The sequence below is a fragment of the Balaenoptera borealis genome (genome assembly GCF_965194805.1).
Source record: "Balaenoptera borealis genome assembly, chromosome: 17".
Lineage (NCBI taxonomy): Eukaryota > Metazoa > Chordata > Mammalia > Artiodactyla > Balaenopteridae > Balaenoptera > Balaenoptera borealis.
Genome location: NC_138876.1, coordinates 7,019,933 through 7,041,287, shown reverse-complemented (window position 1 = coordinate 7,041,287; position 21,355 = coordinate 7,019,933). Strand labels below are relative to the sequence as shown.

The following is a 21,355-nucleotide window of genomic DNA, read 5'->3' as shown; positions in this document are numbered from 1 at the left end:
CACGGAGCTTCTCCACAGTCCCCTGCTCCAGCCACTCTTCACCACGTGCCAAGGCGGCACAGAGGAGAAGCGCAGCAACAGGCACGTCTGAGTCTCTGCCCGCTTCCTACCCACCAGGCTGTCCTCTTCCCAAGTCTCTCCCTCCACTCTGATCTCCTACCCTGGTGTTTTGGGATGTGCTACGTGTAGCGTCTGCTGCAGAATGAGGTAGAGGGTCGCATCTCTGGTTTCCAGCCTCTAGAGGTAATTGGATTTAATCAGCAAAGGTCATCACTAGTCCGAAAGTCCCAGAACCTCATAAGAACTTCCACTGACAAGTCCTGTGGACTCTCCGCCCACATCTCCCACCCAAACTAGCCCAGGATGGGCCCGCTCTCCAGGCTCACGGAGGAAACACCCTCACTCCAGACCTGACGCTGCTGGAGCCTGAGACAAATTAACCCACCAGGCTCTGTGGACACACTCACTTTTATTTGTAGGACTCGTCCTGGTTGTGACTCAGAAAGGCCAAGTCCACACTGGGTCTGACTCCAGGTCTACCTCTTCAGTTCCTCTGCCTGTTTGCTAGTTATGACCCTCTCCTCAATCTGGTTAAGGATTCATGTCAAGTAGTGTTCTTCTGAAAACAGAATTTCTATTTCTAATACCAAGTTCAACAATGATTCCCTCATACTTAATAAGACATTCTCTTTGTGAGCTTTTTTTTCCCTTGTTCTCCCATTTCCAAATTTTCTCAGGGTCCATCTTCAAACAAACCATCATTTCGACACAAAAGAAAGAAATATTTACTTGTAAATTATCCCAGCACTACAGAATGTATTTGTTCTTTACCAGCCACAGTCACTCAACATATACTTATGGAGTGCCAGGACCTGTTCTAAGCATTTGTGATACTGCAGGGTACAAAACAGAGAGAGACTCTTGCCTTCTGGAGTTTACGTGCTGGTGGGTAAAGACAGACAATACAGTTAAAACATAATAAATAAGTAGATTACATAATATATCAGAAGGTAATTTTTAAATTTCTCATTTTACCTGAGCCTGGTGAAAGAGCACAGGCATTTGGAAGATGAACAAGTCTGAATTTTTTTTTTTTTAAGAGAACCATTCTTTAGAGGGCCCTACTCCATTCTACAAAGGAAAAATAACCTTTGATCAGAATCTCATAAAATCAAAATAAAAAGAATCTTATAAAATCATCTGCCCCTTTTACAGGAATAAAACAAGTCTGAATATTTATGCGGTGTGGTCCAGTGCTCTAACAAACACATCTCACATGACCAGTTTCTACTGATGGGGAAAGCAATTGTGACAGGGCTTGTTTATTTACTTGTTGACTTTGTTTCTGGTCTGTCCCCTAGACAGTGTAAGTGCAACGCAGCTTGGCAGGATTGAGCCCATTTTGCTGGACACCTGCCACCGGGCCACTACCCTGAAGGGCTCCGTGAAGTGGAAAGAGATGGGTGGGACCTCACCTTCACAAAGCGGGAGAGTCAGCCCTTCATTAAACAGATTACAAGTGAAGGTCTCTCAGACGCCTGGCCCTGTGCTGGGCTCTGGGGCCCCAGAGAAGAGCCCGGCCTGTCCCTGCCCTCGGGGAGACGAGCAAACACGGAAGGCTGCCCCACCCATCATAAAGCCCCTCCCGCCATCTTCTCCTTTAGTCCTTGGGCCCTAGAGAAGCTGGACTGTTCCTGAGCCCGTTACAAACACCCCGCATCACGCCTGAGTCCCTCTGACTGCAAAGCGCGGGCTCCCGGCTGCCCTCTCCTGCCTCCGATGGGCCAGGAGGAGAAGTTTAGACAAAGGACCAGAGAGGAACCAACAAACAGCAGGCCCCGTGGTGAGAGGCCGTGGTCAAGTGGCAAAGCCTAGTGCTGTCCTACGGGGACCAAGAGGACAGGGGGCCTGGCCGGTCAGCCGAGAAGTGAGGTCCACGACCATTGCTCTGCTTCCTCCGTGGGGAATGGTGCTCAGCTTAAAGGCTCTTCGTGCACCACGATGCCTGGTCTTATTTCTAAGAAGCCCCTCTCCTCCCCGCTCCTCTCTCTGACAGGGCCCTGGCCCATCTGTGCTGAAGGCTGGCTGAGAAAATAAAGGCTGGCACTTGCTCAGTGCGTCCTCAGCTGAGTCCCCAGAAGCGGCAAGAGGCCATTTGCTCCTGATCGCCATGCAGATGAACGGCCCACCTGGGCGCCCGCCTGCCCGCATGAACGCACACAACGCGCAGGGCCGGCCCAGCTGGCAGCGCTGGCGCAGCAGACGGCCGCTCCGGCCCCCGCTTCCAGGGCCAGGCGCTGACGTCCTGTCGTGCGCGGCGACGGCGGCCCGCTTCTCCTGCTCCGCAGCCACGCTCCTCGCTACAAAGAAGCAATTCTTGGAAAGTGAAGAAAACTCGAGTTTCTGTTCTGTTCAAACTGGTAAATGTCTACCTTCCCTGCACTGAGACAGACTAAACCCTCTGGCAATGAACAAGGCTAACTGAAGGTGGCTCTTCTGACACAGTCGGAGAACCCCAGCTGACACCCAGGCTCCCGGGCTGATGCCAATGGGTAATTTGGGGTGATTTACTCACTCTTGGTTCAGAGAATGCCCAGCTGACCCCCTGGGCTGACACAGAGTGCCTGGTGAGGGACGGGCAGCAAGCGGATCTCTTTCAATAAATACAGCCAGCATGGAAAATGAAGACAGTGAGGGGAGCTGGGCGTGAGGGGGCACCCAGGTCCCACTCCAAGTCTTCTAGGTAGTGCTTTCCAGATGAACCGCCTTCCAAGTATGCTGCTATTTTGCATGTGTTCATTACGCAATGAATTTTAAGGTAGCATTTTATCTTCAAATTGTATGAAGCATCTGTAATATCTTCACTGAGCTCTACAAAAGGCTCTATCCAAAAGAAAGCAGGATGTGATTTTAAGTGAGATCAAGAGCGGAAATCTGTCTGAGATGCTTAAAAGGCAGAAGAGATGGGATACCATCAACCTTGCTGGTAGACCAGCAAGGGCACAGGAAGGAAGGTCAGTGTTAATCCCATCAGCAACAAAGGGTTTCAGACTGAAATATCTGACAGTGGTCTATGCCTGTCTGGTATTTTTCCCTTAGTCAATAATCATGAGAGGGAGGTAAACTGTACCACTATAATAGCACGACCTTATCTTCTGAGAGGCTCATTACAGTTTGCAAAGCACTTTCATGAGCATTAACTAGCGCCTCTAACTCTACTGTCATGTGCACACTGTGCCTTTTTTTTTTTTTTTACACTGTGCCTTTTTAATCAATCTTTTTACATTTCATTTTTTCCTCCAAGGCTCTAATAAAATGTGCTTTTCCGGAATATGAGGTGCTTGGCTGAAGTGCCCTTGTCCAGCAAATTTCACACCGTGCTGCATCACCATCTGAATCCAGTTGTGATCGTAGCTGTATCAGGATGTGGTTTTCAAACATTTTTTTTTTTAGCAGCAGGACATTTTGAGTGAATTCTTTAAGCAATTTCAACATAATCAATAAAAGGGCATGACTGCTCTGGTTAAAGTGGGTAGGGCCCAAGCCAGCCCCCCACTAGCTACCCCCTCCACGGCCCTCCCAGCCCTCCATCTCAGCCGCAAGTGCCTCAGCTTTCAAACAAGTGGATGAGGATGCAGGAGGGACTGTCAAATACCACCTTCACCACCGTCACTGCTCTGAGTGGCCAGGGCAGAGCCAGGGTGTGTGAGCTACACTCCAGCTCTGTCGTCGAGCTGGACCAGTCTGGAACTCTCCACACCTAGGGTCCGAATCTGCAAAATGAGTCATTGTGAGGTTCAAGTGAGGGAAGGTGGCAGAGTCCTCTCACAGGGGGGCGGGGGGAATCACGCAGTCGCCCCCAGGCCGCACGCGTTCGGGGCCGGTGACTTCACGCCTGAAGAGGCGCACGTGCAGCTCAGGGCTGGGCTGGGATCAGGGCTTCGGCGGTTCTGGCGGGTTTGTGCTACCAGGAGAGGCGCGGGAAGGGCTGCCTCACCCCGCCCCCGAGCCTGCAGCGCTCTGCGGCGTCAGCGCGTCCCGGAACGGTATCGTTCAACTTCGTGACATCCGTGCCTCACGGCTCTTCAACCACAGCGTGCTGACAGAGTTCTTTACATCTCATTTCCCTTTGAAAAGACGGCGTTTAAGAAGTGATGACACTGCAACATGGAAGCGGGAGTTCCCAGGCGGGTGCACGCACCCCTCGGTGCTGAGACTGCTACGACAGCGCCCGGGGCCCTCACGCGGGGAGGCGCCCTGACTTCAGCCAAAGGCGGCCCTGCTTCAGGAGCAGAGACCAAGCATGTGCACCGTTCTAAGGGTAATGAGCAAAGATCCAGTGTCCCCAGTGTTCTAGAAAGTTCCCACTTGCCCCTCCAGGCCCACCCTCATCTGTCTCCACCCAGCTCCCGGAGGCTCACCTGTAAGGGTCACACAGGGGCTCCATTGCCCTCTGGGCTCCCACAGAGTCACCAGCAGAAGTCACCAGCAGAAGATGGGAGGGAGGGAGGGGAGTAGGGGGGGATATTCTCCAGGCCCCCTCCCTGCAAAGGCGGCAGCTCTCTCCTGCCTCTACACCTCGGGTGACAACGACTCCCCACTGTCCCCAGCCTCCCCCAGGACCAACACCTGCCCACACTTTACAAATAATCCCTTTAGTAACCTCTCAAGTCGCCATCTGCTTGCTGCCAGCTCCACGGGGCGACGCTTTCAGTCATCTCTAGATGACCCCTCTTTCCGGCCCCAAAATCTCATCTTCACCCCTGCCATGTCAAGCATCCCCGACTGACACGGCTCCTGCTCAGGTCGGCACAAGGCACATTCCCAAGACCAAAGGACTCTTATCCCAGCTTCGTCTCATTGACTCTCCCTGCATCACTGACCATCGTTGATCCCATCCTTCTCCCCCTTTAAGGCGGCCTTCCTGCTTTTCTCTCCCTCGGGATGCTCGGCACCAGGGTCCTCAGGAAGCCACCCTGCTGTTTGCTTCTGTTCCATCCCAACCCCTGCTGACCACCCACCTGCGCCCTCACCCACGAAGGGGCCTCCTGCCGGCCCCGCACCCGGGTGGACGACACCCCCACGGACACCCAGGGCCCACCAAACTCAGTGTGTGGCCAGACAAACTCACCCTCTCTCCCCCAAACCTGCTTCTCCCTTGGGTTCTCCGGATTGGCAGGGGCCGCCCTCCACCCCAGCACCCAAGCCACAACCTCGGCCCCCTCCCTCCCACAACTTCCCGTCCACATCAGCCTGTGCCCAGGGCCTGGGAATCACACTTCCTCAGCAGCTCTAGAATACGCCCCCTTCTCTGACACCCACTGCCACTGCTGAAACCAGATACTGCAGAGCCTCCGCCAGGCCCCGCACCAGCCTCCTACACAGTCTCTCCGCAAGCACGTGCGGCCAGCGGCCTCCTCCGGGCCTCACGGGATGCTACTCTCTCTGCCAGGCTGCATTCCGCATGCCTCCCCCGTCTTCTCCCTCCTCTCACCTCCAGCCCCACCCACCCTTCAGAACACCAGGCCCACGTGGACGTCAAAGCTCTGCCCAAGCCCTTCCTGACCTGCCCTGCTCTCCCAGGCTGCCTCTGAAGCCCCGTCTCTGAGCTCCCTTAAGATCCCATGTGGCCTCTGCAGGTGCTCACCACACTTACCCCAAAGGGTCCGTGTCATCTGTTTGCCCCGCCCACCAAACCCTGAACAACTTTACTACACAAACTTCCATTCACTTGACATCACATAGCCCAGCAACCACCGCGCGCCTGGTACCCAAACAGTAGGTGCTCAATCAATGCTTCCGATGAATTAATGAAAGATCTACAGCAGGGGTTCAGAAATATTCCCACTTTTCTCAGCTCCTAACCATACACACACATGCACACACACACACACTCCTTTAACTCTGATGAGCTTCTCTGACTTCACTAAGAAAAACGAAGCTCATCTGATACAGAAGCTCTCAACTAAGTTCCCTTTATCTCAAAGTCTCCCGCTCTTTGCTCACCATGCCCTCCTGTCCTAGAGGAGTTCCTGTGGGAGGGATACCGTTCCATTTTCCAACTCCACACTCTTAGCAGTGGGATCTGTGTCTGTGTTTACCCTCTAACTCCCCAAGGGACTTCGCAGAGTCCCCGACATGGAATAACATGCAAGCAAGGCAAGCTGATTTAGGAAAGGGCAGATGAAGAGTTAACCATATGAGCAATCACACATTTGTAGAAATTAGTTCATACACACTCATTTATAATCAGCACAGCGCTAATATTCTAAAGTACCTATTCCAAATTGCCCAAGAACTAATTAAATCTCAGAACACCCCAGAGAGTCAAGTGTTATCAGCCACATTAATAAAAAGCCCAGAACAGTTGTCAGAACAGCAGCCTGATACGGGATTATATTCTGGGGCTCTACCACTGATTCATGCCACACTGCTAATGCAGCAGTTTAAGAAACTTATTAACCCAAGATAATTCTATTGAACCTGCTCACTATGCATCACTCTCACCTTCCCTCTTCCCCTCAGGCTTTCTCAAGTCTTCCTGTCTCTCTTGCTCCGAGGGAAGGACAGGCGAGCACCTGCTCCGAGCACAGCGTTCCCACAGACAGGAAACTATTAGCATAAGCACACGCAGAGCATGAGGCCGTAAGCCTCCTTGTGACCCTGTCCTCACTGCGCACTCACCACAGTGAACTAGCCAGCATTCCTCAAACACGCCCCCAGCCTTGCGCCTGCAGGCTTTCGCAGCAACCATCCTGACGGAAATGCCTAGCCCATCCCCTCCCCCGCCCCCCATGTCAGCCTTAGACATGGAGTTCACGGCCCCTCTCTCCAGGGAGCCCTCCAGGATACACCCGCGGGTGCGTGGTCCTGCCCTGCCCCTCTGCATTGGGCTGGCCCCTCCATCGTCCTGTATCCATTCACCCCTTGGTCCTCCTCCCCAGGCTCAGCTGCTCAAGGGAAGAGACTCATTTTACTCGCTTTGATCTCCAAAGTCTGGCTTAGTGCCCAGTAACAAGCTCAGGAAGGAGGAGAAAAAAGAGAAGAGGATCGGCCGCTGCAGGGATCTCACTCAGCCCTTGGCTTCAGACAGCTCCTCAGCAGCTGGGAAGCACCAGGCACAGCAGTAAGTCCGGCTTTAAAGGCCGCTGGGCCACGGGCCACGGGCCATTCTTTGCAGTACTTCTCAGTACTCGGGTTGTTAATGGTGAGAGAGAGACTCCTTTTCAAAATGGGGGGGTGGGGGGGAAATAATAAGTAGCTGCTACTTGTCTGAAGAGCCATCACTTGGAGCAAAGGCCCCCTGTGTCACAGGCTCCAACCCTCCCATCACGTCCCTCGAGGCGGGATATAGGCAGCCCCCTGAACTGCAGACAGCACAACGCAAAGGGGCTGCAGCACAAGAGGCTGGCCTCCAAGATGCTGGACAAGCTAGCCCTCCTTCCAAAGTCCTGACATAAAGCCCTGCTTGGGTGGGATTTAGTTAGTTCCTCTTCTCCCCCGGCCCCTGCCTCCCACCGTGAAAAAAGGCACTGAGTGCCCTCTGGTTACCTGAGAGTCACAGCAAGTCTGTAGTAGAGAGCACAGGGCCAGCTCCACGCCTGACTTATGTCACGTGTCTCACGTTGGGACACTTAGTCACCAAAGGGACTGGAGGTTTAATTCAGGTGACTCTGGGCCAGGGCAAGGTGGAGAATCAGAGGACCGGCATTCGAAGACGGCTGGATCCACATGACAAAAGCTGGAGCTCGGAAGTCGAAGGGACCAGGATTCGTGTAATTACTAGCTGGCCTCGGGCAGTTTCCTTTGTCTAGCAGAGCCTGTATCTTCGTCTAAGCGATGAGCTGGCAGCCCTGCCTTAGCACCCAGCAGGAGGATGAGAACAGATGCTCAGCACCCTGACCGCAGCTGGCACAGACGGGCACACGGTAAGAGGAGGCACCATCACCCCTGCGGGGCCCAGCCGGGGCCCACAGGCATCACGCTCCCTCTGACCTGGGTCTAGGATTCTGTGGACCTACAGGAAGCTCTGGACCAGCTCGCCTCTGGAATTATGGAAGCACGTAAACAAACATCTGCCAAACGTAGCAGCCTGAGCCATACCCACAGCTTGCTCACCCAGGGCCCGTCTCTGGGGCCTGTCAGAGCTCCCACGGGCTCAAGGCTGTAGATCTCTCACACGCTCTTCCTTCCATAAACAACTCTGACAATGGATCCCATTCTCATTTGTCTGAATTTTATTCCAAGTGTCAGGAGCTACTGGAGAGAGAAAGGTCACGTGCAGCTGTTTACCTTCAGCGGACGTTTAGCAGGGCTGCCTGCACTAGGGCGCCGGGCCGGCCTCAAGCATGAGAAGCAGCTAGGGAGCTGGCTTAGAGGGTTGAGGGCAGCCTTCCAAGAAGAAAAAGCTGCCTGCACAAAAGAGCCCGTGGGACAAGTGGGGCGGAAAGCAGGCAGAGGTGAGACCCCTCCATGCAGCGGGGGAGGCCATGGGAGGGCTCTCAGCAACAACGTGACGTGTCACCTTGGCACGTGACGTCCTTCTGGGAAGGGCGAGCTTATGGGGAGCAGGTCTAGAAGCGGAGCAGCCAGTCTGCTACGCAAAGAGTCCCTATGAGAGACGAGAAGGCCAGACCCGGGGCAGGGAGGACGCCCGGAGAGGAGACCGACCGAGGGCTCCAGAATTGTGGGGAGGGGGTCAGCAGGCTGACGGGGCCGGCAGGCTGCAGGTCAGCCAGAGGAGGACTCAAGGATGACCCCAGACTCTAGCTCAGATGACTCCACAGCACTGGCAAAGGAGAGGTAACCTCCACAGGCAACCCTCGGATACAGGTGAAAAGAAGGACAGCGGAAACCTGAAACGGGAAGAGCAGGGTAGAAGGAGGAAAGAAGGAAAACAACTGCAGGGTCAAAAGCTGAGTGGAAGCCAGTACAATGGCCAGACAGACAGTCAGCAACACGAACCCGGGACCTCTCCCGCGTCCTGTGACCCACTCCGCACAGAAGCGCAAACGGAAGTGATGAAACATGCTGGGTTTCCCCCATTAGACGCTGCACAGTCCCAGTTTCTGCTCCATGAAGATTCATGCTTTCACTCACAAGATATTTACCGAGCGCTGGCTGCGGACAAGTGTAGTTTTTCAGAGGGCAAAGGGAAGCAGGGCATGCCAGGCAAAATGGACAACCCACGAGAAACCAAGAGAGCACAGGGCACTGTGGCCTCTGGATGTTCATTACAGAGTCGTAGGTGGGCACCATGGGACGGGGTAAGAAATCAGGGTACAGGGCGGCAGCTGCCAGGTCATACATAAACAACCTAGCAGGTTCTTGAGGAGCTTGGACTGTCTCTGAGCAGCGGTGGGCACCAGGGCGGGCTGTCTTCAGGGAAGGGATGTGACCGGTTTGCATTCCAGAAAGATGGCTCTAATGGCCAGGAAAGGCATGGTTTCCAAAGCAGAAGGCACATGTCCAGGGGATGCCTGGGACAACCCACTGAAACCTGGGAAGAAAGTAGTAGAATTCCTCTTTACTCTTCTTACCTCTTCCTTTTGAAATGTATATCTTACGTATGTTTCATAATGCCTACAACACACGCACACGGCAGTGTATGTATTTGAGCCAAAACGCCTGAGTTCCCATCCCGGGTCCACCGCTTCCTACCGGGTCACACTGAACAGCATGCTTGCCTCAGTTTCCTAGTTTGTGAAGTGAGGATAAAAACAGTAACCATCTGGTAGGATTTTTGTGAAGAGAAAATAAATTAATACTTGCAAGACACTCAGAACAGACCCATATCAAGAGCTCCATCGATACTTACTAAATTTTTTAAAATTGTTTTTATTTTTATTTTTAAATTTTTGGTCACACCACATGGCATGTGGGATCTTAGTTCCCCGACCAGGGATTGAACCCGCGCCCCCTGCAGTGGAAGTGTGGAGTCTTAACCACTGGACCGCCAGGGAAGTCCTGATTATTAAATTTTAAAAATGCAACTTTGGGCTTCCCTGGTGGCGCAGTGGTTGAGAATCTGCCTGCCAATGCGGGGGACACGGGTTCGAGCCCTGGTCTGGGAAGATCCCACATGCCGCGGAGCAACTGGGCCCGTGAGCCACAACTACTGAGCCTGCGCGTCTGGAGCTTGTGCTCCGCAACAAGAGAGGCCGCGGTAGTGAGAGGCCCGCGCACCGCGATGAAGAGGGGCCCCCGCTTGCCACAACTAGAGAAAGCCCTCGCACAGAAACGAAGACCCAACACAGCCATAAATAAATAAATTAAATTAAATTAAAAAAAAGAAACCAAGCCTTCTTAGTGCCCCCCCCCCAAAAAAAAGCAACTTATTAGTAAATAAGTAAATATTTATTGGGGATATATTTGCAGATCACTGATGCACATCGAGCATGGATCAGAGAGGGAGGGCAGACCAGACTTCTTACAAGAGTCCATGTAGGAGATGATGGAGCCTGACCCCAAGAATGGCAGCAGAGATGCAGAGAAGAATCAGAGGAATATTTAGCAGGAAAAGTCAGCTGACTGTGGCAAGTGGCCGGATGCAACAGGTGAGGGAGAGGTTTCTGGATGAGACACCTGGATGGGGTGGCCAGTCACCAGGACAGAAGAGCAGGGGAACATTTATAAGGAGCCTGTGGGACCCCAGACTGAGACACAGGCCTTGCGCTCAGGACATGGTCGGGGCAAGGAGGACATCTGCAGGTCCCCAGACCACAGCTGTGGGCAAATCCATGGAAATGGTAGGAGCCATGCGGTTGCCACTAGTGACAGCCACCAAACCTTTCCAGTCCTCCCCCACCCTGGGCACGGCAGGGTCACTCTCCCTGGGCCCTTGACATTGGGGGAGATCAGTTCTGGCTAATGAACTGCAGGGGCAGGAATGACAGAGGTCACTTCTGGGCTGACATGAAACCCTCAGGCTCTCCTCCCCTCCTGCCCGGTGACCAGCTGTGTTCAGGATGCTGACTGCTCTCTCTGCCTGGGTCCCTGGGTGAGCAGAGCCTCCTGAGAGTCTGCAGCAGAACAAGAAGGAAAGCTTGGTTCTGTGTGGCCACCGCGATGGGGGAGGCTGGTTATAAGGGCGTACCCTGGCCCACACCGACAGAACCTGCGACAGTTAAGGGCTAAACAGAAGGGCCCAAGCTCACGAAGCAGGTGGGGCAGGAGGAGCTGGAGAGACAGGAGGAAAGTGGGACGAGGGGGGGGGGGTCACTGAAAGGTGACACTAACTGTCCCAAAGTCCCACATTTCCAAGCATGCTGAGGACCATGTATGCTTGGAGGCCACTGCACTTTGCATTCCCCTGATTAGCACAGAGATAAAACAGGGTTCACAGGGCAGCGAGAGGAAACAGACTTTACCATTCTACATCTTTCCACAGAGAAAAGTGTTCTACTCAGAGACTGACACTGCTCTACCTTTCCACTTGCAAATTTTCAAACCCGACTCACTCAAAACAGTTTTCGATCACAGAAGCTGCTTATCAAGTCAGCTGTTTTGCTAACACAAATACAGTAGAAGACACTTGAAATATTGCTGTAAAAAATTCTCATGAAGATTTAGGTGCATCTTAAATAAGATCTTAAAATAAATGCCTTGGGGACTTCCCTGGTGGCGCAGTGGTTAAGAATCCGCCTGCCAATGCAGGGGAGACAGGTTCAAGCCCTGGTCCGGGAAGATCCCACATGCTGCAGAGCAACAAAGCCCGTGCGCCGCAACTACTGAGCCTGCGCTCTAGAGCCCTGCGAGCCACAACTACTGAAGCCCGCGCACCTAGAGCCCGTGCTCCGCAACAAGAGAAGCCACCGCAATGAGAAGCCCGCGCACCACAACGAAGAGTAGCCCCCGCTCACCGCAACTAGAGAAAGCCCACGCGCAGCAACGAAGACCCAACGCAGCCAAAAATAAATAAATAAATTTATTTTAAAAATTAATTTAAAAATAAATAAATAAATAATAAATGCCTTGTCTTCTTTAAGGAGGATTTAACAAGAATAAGAGCAAATTTTTGCAACTCTCCTTGCATAAAATGACCCCAGAAATAACAAGCTTAGAAAGGTTCAGAAGTCACTTTTATAAACTTGACATATTGATTTCTGTAGGCTGCAAAATGTTTTTCAAAAACACCAGCTGTTCCACATAATGTCATTGGAAAAAAAAATCTCTTTTCCTGGTTTCTTTTACTATTCAAATGCAGAATAAAATAAATAAATGTTGAATATATATCAAAAATATTATTTTAACCTGCCATGGTTCAGTGTAGGGAAAAAGCTTATTTTGTTTTCTTCTAATTGTTTTAACAAGCGAAAGAGTCAAGGTCAATTCTTTGAAATGTCACTAAACTGCTCTTTACAGAGCATGAATTAAAACAATTACGCAAGAATTTTCCAAATTGTAATATTGTGCTTGGCAAACTAAGGAACGTGGAGCAATCATCACAGGGACGTCAGCCACGAGGCAGCTGGGCGTAAGGTCACTTCTGTATATTTTAGAAGCTTCAGCAGTGGCCAGAAAGGGAAAAACACCCAGAGCTTCTACCTTTCCATTTGGTATCTGTTAAATTAAAGTGCACTTAGGTCATCCAGATCAATGGACTACGAGGCCGTTTTCTATACAGCTTAGCACTGGAGGAAGTGATAATCGTGTTAGAAAGGACTGTGCCTGTCTGCCACTGCTGAAGAGACTGCCTAATTAATTACAGAATAGGAAATAAACATCAGGACCATACAGGATGGAACTTTCATTTCCCACGAGGTTAGAGAAAAAGCTGAGAGAGGTATACTGAAATGAACAAAATCAACATCCACGAAGTAGAAATGAGACTGGTTTTAAGACACAAGCGTGGTAGAGCTGGGCCAGCCACAGGGTAGGAGTGGGGACACATGGGATGGTACCCAGCCCTACCTCCGAGGAGCTGTGTGACTCTGGATAATCATCACTTCTGGACCTCAACTTCCTCAATTATAAAATTATGAAATTGGTTTGAAAAGGGGGTTTTCTGAGCCTATCTTAGAAGGTCACATATCCTTGTGACCCTTGTCAGGGTTGGCGATCAGTCGTTGCAGGGTGACTATAAAGTGGGAATACAAGGGAGACGTCTGTGGTGACGAACAGTCCTGTCTCCCGACTGCCGTGGCGGCTACACAAACCTACACGTGCGATGAATGATGAACGACGCACACAGTACCTCACTGTCAAGGTCCTGAACTTGACATTGTGCTGTAGTTATGTAAGACGTCACCACTGGGGGGAAGAGGGTAAAGGGTACATGAGACCTTTCTGTACTATCTTTGCAACTTCCTATTATTCCAATAATTGTTTCAAAATATGAAGCTTTATTTTTTAAAGCGTTTCTTAGACTTGGAAGCAGACCCTTATTACTTTCTCAAATTGTACTTATGAAGATCATTCCTTTGCCCATAGTTATTGATCAAATATATATAACTGTCTTACTTCACAACTTTCACAGAAATACAATTTCCAGAAGGATCAAAGATATAGATAAAAAATGAAACCATACAAATAACAGAGGAGTATATAGAAGGTTGTTTATTATTTTGGGGTATAGGTAAGTGTTCTAAGCTATGATAAAAAGGGCAAGAAATTTAAAAGAAATATTTGACAGTAGTGACAATGCTGATATTTAAAACTACAGTAAAATGCAAAAGAAGAAAGAAAGCAATGCTACAAATGAAATTAAAAGACAAATGATAAAACTGGAAAATATTTTCAGAATATATGGTGATCTAAAAGTGTAACAAGTAAAGGGCGTGAGCGAGAAATGCCCCAAATTACACACAAAACAAAAACCCCTAATACCTGCAATGAGAGAGTCCACGAGTGACCAAATAGAGGCAAATTAAAATAATTAAAGAAAATTGTTCACATTAGAGATTAACAGGATAAAGACTGACACAACCCAGGATAAAGAGGGTAAAGGCGGATATGAGGACACAGCCAACGTCGGAAAAATAACTGATAGACACAGTCTACCGGGTAGCTTGACAACATGCGTATGTGTCAAAATGTAAAAGATGCCCTATTTTTTGTTTGTTTGTTTTGTTCAAATAGTTTTATTATTATTTTATCAACTAAAGTTTTCATATGATTTATTCAGATAAAACTCACATAACATAAAATTAACCATTTTAGAGTGAATAATCCAGGGACATTTAGAACATTCATAATGTTGTGCAACCACCACCTTTATCTAGTTCCAAAACTTTTCTATCATTCAAAATAAAACCTGTACCCATTAAGCAGTTTCTCCCCATTCTCCGCTCTCCTCCAGCCCCTGGTAACCACCAACAGTCTTCTGTCTCTATGGATTTATCTCTTCTGAATATTACATATACATGGAATCATAAAATATGTGACCTAAAAGATGTCCTATTAACCCGAGAATTACATTACTAGGTATTTATACCTAAGATAATAAAGACACAAGTGCAAATATAGTAATAATAAAATAAAAATGCATGCTTGATTGTACAGCCGGGTAGTTTTCTGTTTGTTTGTTTTTAATCAGGGAGAAAAATTTAAAACAATATTCAGTGTCAATCAACTGGAGACCAATGAAGGAAAACCTATGGCCCATGCACACAATGAAATGCTGCGTGGCCTTTAAAAATGACAAAAATCTACACTTACTGACTGTTTTCAGTCAGAAAGCAGAGCATCGCAATCAGAAGCACAGACCCTGCAGCCAGAATGTGTGCATTCAGAGTCCAACTCCACCCCTTATGGGCTGTGTGATGTTAGCAAACTCCTGAACTTCTCTGTGCCTCAGTTTCCTGGTCTATAAAATGGGAATGATAATAGTGCCTATGATGTTGCCATGATAATGAAATGAGCTATTGATAATAGTTGTAAGATACTGAGAACAGTATCTGCAACATAGAATGTGCTACAAAACAGCTTGTTAAAGAAAAAATATTGACATGAAAAATTTATCTGCTCCATTAGTGAGTGAAAAAAGATCACAGAACATTATATATGACCTCATTTCTGAAAAATGTATATGCACATATATAGAAGTGAGAAAGATCTTTCTTCACTTTTATACACAGCGTAATAGACATTATACCTAGGCAGTGAAATTTTGGATTATTTTTACTTTCTTCTTAGTATTTTTTATATCATTCCAGGTATTAAAAAAGAAAACAAATAATAATGATAATATCCAATTGGTACTCTTGGATACTTTTGGAATCTAAACTGGTATGAGCTTTCTAGGGGGCAATTTGGCTATATGTAATACACTTTCTGGCCCAGTAGTTCTACTTTTAGGAATTTATCCTACAAAAATAACAAATAATAATCCACACATACACATATATACACATACACAAACGCATACATATACATAAGGGAATGTTTATTAGAGCAATATTTATAACAGCAAAAAATATGAAAATAACCTAAATTTCACCAAATGTACCGTGGTTGGCATGAACAATGGGATACTATATGGGGTGGAAAAGTGACGCTGCAGAGCTCCATGAAAGATCCTTTCGGCGAGGGCCGTGAATACCCAGGTGAAGAGTTTGTACTTCCCTGTGAAGTGGCGACACTGCAGAAGTGTGTTTCGGGAAGAAACCCCCGAGGGCAGCACAGCCTGGGGGAACATCCACGGACCGGGCTGAACTTCTCACGCGCCCTCCAAGTTAGACCTAGGCCTAAGGCCCGGAGGAAGAAGCAGCCAGAATGTTCGGTGTTGCCAAAGAGGGATATCCCTGATTTCTAACCACAACTGTGCAGAAAGCCCAGGAGTCTCTCAGAGGGGAACGGACAGGACAAGCCAGCCGTGTGAAGGCACAAAACCAAAAGAGACTCTCAACGAGACAGCCCTGAATGAGCAGAGAGACTTGGGTTCTCAGAAGGACTCGGGCCAGTCCAAGCAGAGCTGCCCTGATGGCTAGATCTGGCCCCTCCGGTTAAAACGAGACAACCACTGAGTATTTGTGCGAGAAAAAGAGAGCAGGGGCCGGGGCGGGGTGCGTGTGTGTGCACATGCGACACACTCAGAGGGTGGGGGGCGTGGGTGGAGAGAGGAGGGGAGCAACTGCATGACCAGGGCCAGAGGGAACGAGTCCCCTGGAGATGAGCGCCTCAGGTGCAGGGCCGTGGCCTCCTAACCCTTCCGCCATCGGCCACCTTATTGCTAAAACTCTGTGTATTTGCCGAAAGGACATTAGACTCTGAAGCAAGATGCTGCTTCCTCCGAAACCACCGTGCTCCTGCCCCGTCTCTCACACGGCGAGCACTCACGCTCTATCTTGGGACGGCTGCCAGCCCGCTGCCTTATCCTGTTTGAATCCGTGTCCATTATTTGCATCAGCCCCTGCAGTCTAGTAAGAGTTCACGTGGTCACCTGAGAGCAGTTCTTTAAAGGAAAGAACAACATTTTGTGTTTTCTACAACTTGCACAGGTGTTGGCAATGAGCCTTGGCCACCAACCTAGATGTTTGATAAATATTAGGTGATGTCTTACCTCAATAATTCACCCAATCTGTGCTAGGATTTTACACACCAAGGGTCTTGCTCTACTGTTGGGAGGTGTTTCTAGGACTTAAGAATTGGGGTTCAGAGTCAGACAGTCTGGTTTCAAAGGCCAGGATCCCTTTCTAGCTAAAGAACCCCGGACAAATTGCTTAACGTCTTAGTGTCCGAATGCTCTTATCTATAAAACAGGAAGGACAGCAATAGCACTGTGTCCATATGGCTATGAGCTACAGTAACAGCTAACATTTATGGGGTGCTTTTTTTTTAACTTTTTATTTTATATTGGAGTACGGTCGATTAACAATGTTGTGACAGTTTCATGTTCACAGCAAAGCGACTCAACCACACATATACATGTATCCTTTCTCCCCCAAACTCCCCTCCCATCCAGCCTGACACGTAACATTGAGCAGAGTTCCCAGTGTTACACAGCAGGTCCTTGTTGTATCCATTTTAAATATAGCAGTGTGCACATGTCAGTCTTACGGGGTGCTTTTGAAACGGCAAGTACCGTTTCTAAGCACTGTACAAAGTCCTGTCTCATTGAATCCTCAAAGTAATCATATTAGCTAGTGCTGTTTTTATTCCCATTTTACAGAGGAGGAAAATAAAGCAGAATGAAGTTAGTAAATACTAGAGCTAGGATTCAAACCCAGGCAGCCATAGTCCAAAGCCCAAATCCGTAACCAGAACTGCATGCTTAGCGTGGTACAAAACACAGTAAGAACTTCCTAAATTCTCAGACGTGGTTTGAAAACTTCAAAAATGGTGCAAGAATCAAACAACAACAACAGCACGACAGCAGAGGCCCTCAGCTCACCGGTGCAATCTTGCCGTTTCAGTCCTCCTAGAAAGTCGTCTAGGAGATGTTCCCCACTCACACTCACACGTCCTTCGGCCTCTTTCAGAAGTTACTTCAGAGCTGAAGCCTTGCTAAGTACTTACCTGGAGGAAGCACCTGGTATTCTTCACGTTCTTCAAGAATGCCTGCCGCAATCCAGGCCATCAAGGTCACTCACAGGGGCCTCGAGCATCCCACTGTCTGCTCTCCTGCTCACACGGCCCCACTCGTCCACTGAGACACCCTCCCTCCTTCACTCCAAACGCCACCCAAACTGCGACACCAGGCTCAGTCCGGAATTCCCATCAGAACACTTTCTCAACTCCTGATTTATTATCCTGTAACACTTTGCATTTTAAAAGCCCATCGTCTTACCCCGAACATAAGCTCGAGAGCACAGAGACTGTCTTACCCTCTCTGCAACCCCCCGCAAGCATCTACTCAAGTACCCCCGTGACCTGCGCTCTGTGGGCATCAGCTACCAGATGATACACTCGATTCCAAGATGACGTACAGTAACAGTCAGTAATCATTGCAAAAACGAGCACTTTCCAGATAGGCGAGACGTGTATAAATATGTGCGATTTCCAAGTAACAAGTGAACCAGTGAAAACAGATGTGAGTAGTTACATCCGTGTGAGTTATCAGAAAGTGACGCGGTCGGCCCTCGGGCAGCACTTACCTGCCTCTCCCTCCTCCTCGCCCAGGTTCAGCACGATGATGCAGATATGCTTCCTCAGCTGGCGTGGGTTGGAGAACTTCCGGCAGCACTTGCTGCACTCCAGGCTGCTGGGAGCCAAGCTGCCCCCTCCCTCCGGGGCCCGCGGGCTGTCCCCGCTGGGAATAACGTTGTTTTCCGCCAGTTCCTCTTCGGGGCTGGCCTTCTTCGTGGACCCCTTTGGCCTGCCTCTCTTCCTCTTCATGACCGAAAACTCTATGAAGGAAGAACGAAGGCGCCATGTAGTCACAGGAGGCGACAGTGCAGGGCATGCACTCAATTTCCAAGTGTGGAAACATGTTCGGTTCCACGTTTGGTTAAAAAGTGAAAGTCTGAAGCAGTTCCAGAAATGAACAGCTGCAAACAATCATTAGTGCTAATATCTCTGCACCTCTATGCTATTGTATAATCAATTTTGTAACAATGTGATTTAAGAATATCACTTTATCAGAACCTTTGCACGTGCTTCTTCTGTAAGGTGGGCAGGATGTTTTTGTTTTTGTGTTTGTGTTTGTGTTTGTTTTGGCTGAGCAGCCTGTGGGATCTTAGCTCCCCGACCAAGGATCAAACCTATGGCCCCTGCAGTGGAAGTGTGGAGTCCTAACCACTGGACCGCCAGGGAAGTCCTGGGGAGGATTTTAAGTTGTGACCATCAGCCCCCAGTTCACTAACCAGGCTCCTTATGAACCACCATTTCCACTGAAATCCAGTTCTCAGAAACTTGCTAAGGACTTCTTTGCAAAGCGTTCTCAAAGGCTGCTTGGCTTTTCATGCTCTTAATGAGTTACACAGCTATTCAGACTATTTCAAGGCATCATAATTATTAGATGCAAATTGTTCTGATGAAAAAGAGAAAAAATAATTACAATCTAAAGCCACCAATTATAGGACTAAAGACAATATTTTTCAAGTTTCCTAGAAACCAAATGATTTAAATGTCATGATCAGAGCTGCTTTAGAGTAAGTTTCAAATCATTTTTCATCTTTTATTTCTTCTTAATTAGCATTCATTGTTAAGGCACTTGTCTCCAAGGGAAGGTGGGAATTAAGATGGGTGAGTGGGGTCAGGGGGCATCGCGCCGTTGTGTGAAGGTGGAGTGGTGTGTCTTAGGTGCTGTGACTTGAGGGGTACCCAGAGGAGGCCAAGCAGGGGGCCAGCACAGCCTGGCCGCCGGGCCATACTTTGGAGAGCCACCTGTCTGGCCAAGGCACGGCATGTCAGCAGCCCTCTTTGCATCTGAATATCAGGGCAGAGGAAGGGTCCTAGGTTCTAGCACCATCTTGAGGGAATGTCATCTGCGGAATTATGATCCGTTCAAGGTCCCTCCTGCTCTCCCCAAGGCTACGGTTCTGCCCAGGAAACGTCAGCCACAGTGCCCACTGCTACCACCGTGAGGACTCTTTAAGTGGGTCACTTGTGCTCCCAAATCAGACAGGAAAGCCATGGGGCGGGAGATGAGGGCAGGAAGGTTCTGGAGCCAAGTCTGCAGGGAAAGAGCAGCGTGACAATGAGGGCTCTGAACAGAGAAGGCTGCTCTGACGTGGGGTCCCCAAGAGCTCAGAGGGGTCAGGCACCAGCATGGGGGAGGCGCTGAGAGAGGGGAGCTCCCTGGGGAGCAGAGTTTCCACTGAGCTGCAGTGCCAAGGGCGGCTCCCCCTTGACCTAGAGCTCCGAACCAGGGCCTTCCGGGGCCAGGGCAGCCCAGCCCAACACACAATCACTGCCTTCCCTCTATCTCACCGGGCATGTCAGAGACGAGGATGCGGGTGGTCAGGAACAGGGGAGAAAAAAGTACTAAACAACAAGAGAGCAAACGAAGAGACCAGAACAAATGAGCAAGGGCACAAGCCCCTTGGACCCCTCTGCCCACACTGAGATTTTACCAAGGAGAACGACGGCTGTGTGGACACGAGGCCCAACCGGTGCGGAAGGGGGGCTGGAGGGGGAGGTGAGGAGAGCGAGGTGCAGAGTAAGGACAAACTCTTCACCTCCAAGTCATGAAAACTCTCCTTATTATTCTTTACAGCAGCGACCTACTGAAGCAGCAGGTAATAGAGGACGGAATTCGCAAAGAGGCTACAAAACGCCCGCCTCATGTCACATCCGCTGAGCTGCAGAAACGTGCTGCTTAACAGTTTGTAGGAGACCGTGGTCCAGCCCAACCCCGATGCCAGACTCCGCACCCCGCCATACAGACAAAGGTCCTCCTCTGAAATGTCCTGAGGATGCAGCTGGGTAGTGAAGAAGGGGCTTTACCCGCAGAGAGGTCTGGCCTCTGCCCTCAGCCACTGGGGGTGACCTCTAGGCCCCTGGAAGGCCCTGCCTGACAGCAGTGCCCACGTGCACCGGGGCTTTAGCCACAGGACTAACGCTGTGATTTGTTTCAGGGGCTCTGCTACAGGTCAGGTCAGTCCTGACCTCTGGATGAACTGGAGAAGAGAGGTATTAGTCTGACCCGCAGGAGAAGCTGGAGACTGGGGGCCAGCCACGTGAGCAGTGTATCATCGAGCCCCAAACATCTCCGGACACCAAAGGCTCGGGTGAGCGTCCCTGGTTGGAAATACTCTTTTGAGTCCCGTCATGTAATGTAGCCAGAAGAAGGCAGCGGCGTCCAGGACACCATGGGTGTAGGAGGGGGACCGAAAGCCCCTTGTCTGGAACCCCCCCGGTCCTGACCTCACCCAGGCATCTCCCCCTTTGGCTCGTTCTGACCTGTACCCTTTTTGTTTAGAACTGTCATCACAAGTACAGTGCTTTCCTGAGTTCTGTGTCGTTCTAGAAAATTATCCAACCTGAAGGAGTCCTTTGGGTGCCTCAAGCTTGTACCTAGCTGCAGAAGTGTGGGTGGCCCTCAGAACCCCCAAGTTTGTGGCTGGCGTCAGCAATCCTGGGCAGACGCAGAAGTCTTGCAGAAACCGTGCCCTTCACCTCAGGTTCAGATTCGGCGCTCATGGCGGCAGCGTACCCAGCGCCCTCTCCCCGGGGATGCCCAGAGCAGGCAGCAGCCGCGGTGCCCACGGGTGCGACCCCTCTCCCCGCACAGCGGGAGTGCAGCACGGCCGGCCGGACCCGAGAGTCGTGCGTGTGTCTCCCCACAGGCAGGACCCCCTGAAGACTGAGTCCCGTCCCGATGGCTTTTTATCCCCCAGCATGTGACCCGGTGTCCCGCCCAGTGGGCACCCCATAAATCGCGGTGATTGCACCCCAACAAGCAGGGTGCAATCTGCTGTCAAGGAAGAAACGTAAAATCAGCCCTGAAAGCTCTGGAAAACCTCTAACACGA

At 50.1% G+C, this 21,355-nt stretch overlaps 1 protein-coding gene across 6 annotated transcripts in view; it reads right to left on the bottom strand.

The window, feature by feature from the left end:
- ZFAT (zinc finger and AT-hook domain containing) overlaps nt 1-21,355 on the bottom strand; it is a 404,316-nt gene that overhangs the window by 335,596 nt on the left and 47,365 nt on the right. For all 6 annotated transcript variants that reach the window (XR_014236662.1, XM_082364604.1, XM_082364603.1 and 3 more), the window contains one exon: nt 18,036-18,287. Coding sequence is in view for 5 of the 6 variants with exons in the window: in XM_082364604.1 (XP_082220730.1) it covers nt 18,036-18,287 (252 nt within the window). In the remaining variant the exon portion in view is untranslated. The remainder of the gene's footprint in view (nt 1-18,035; nt 18,288-21,355) is intronic.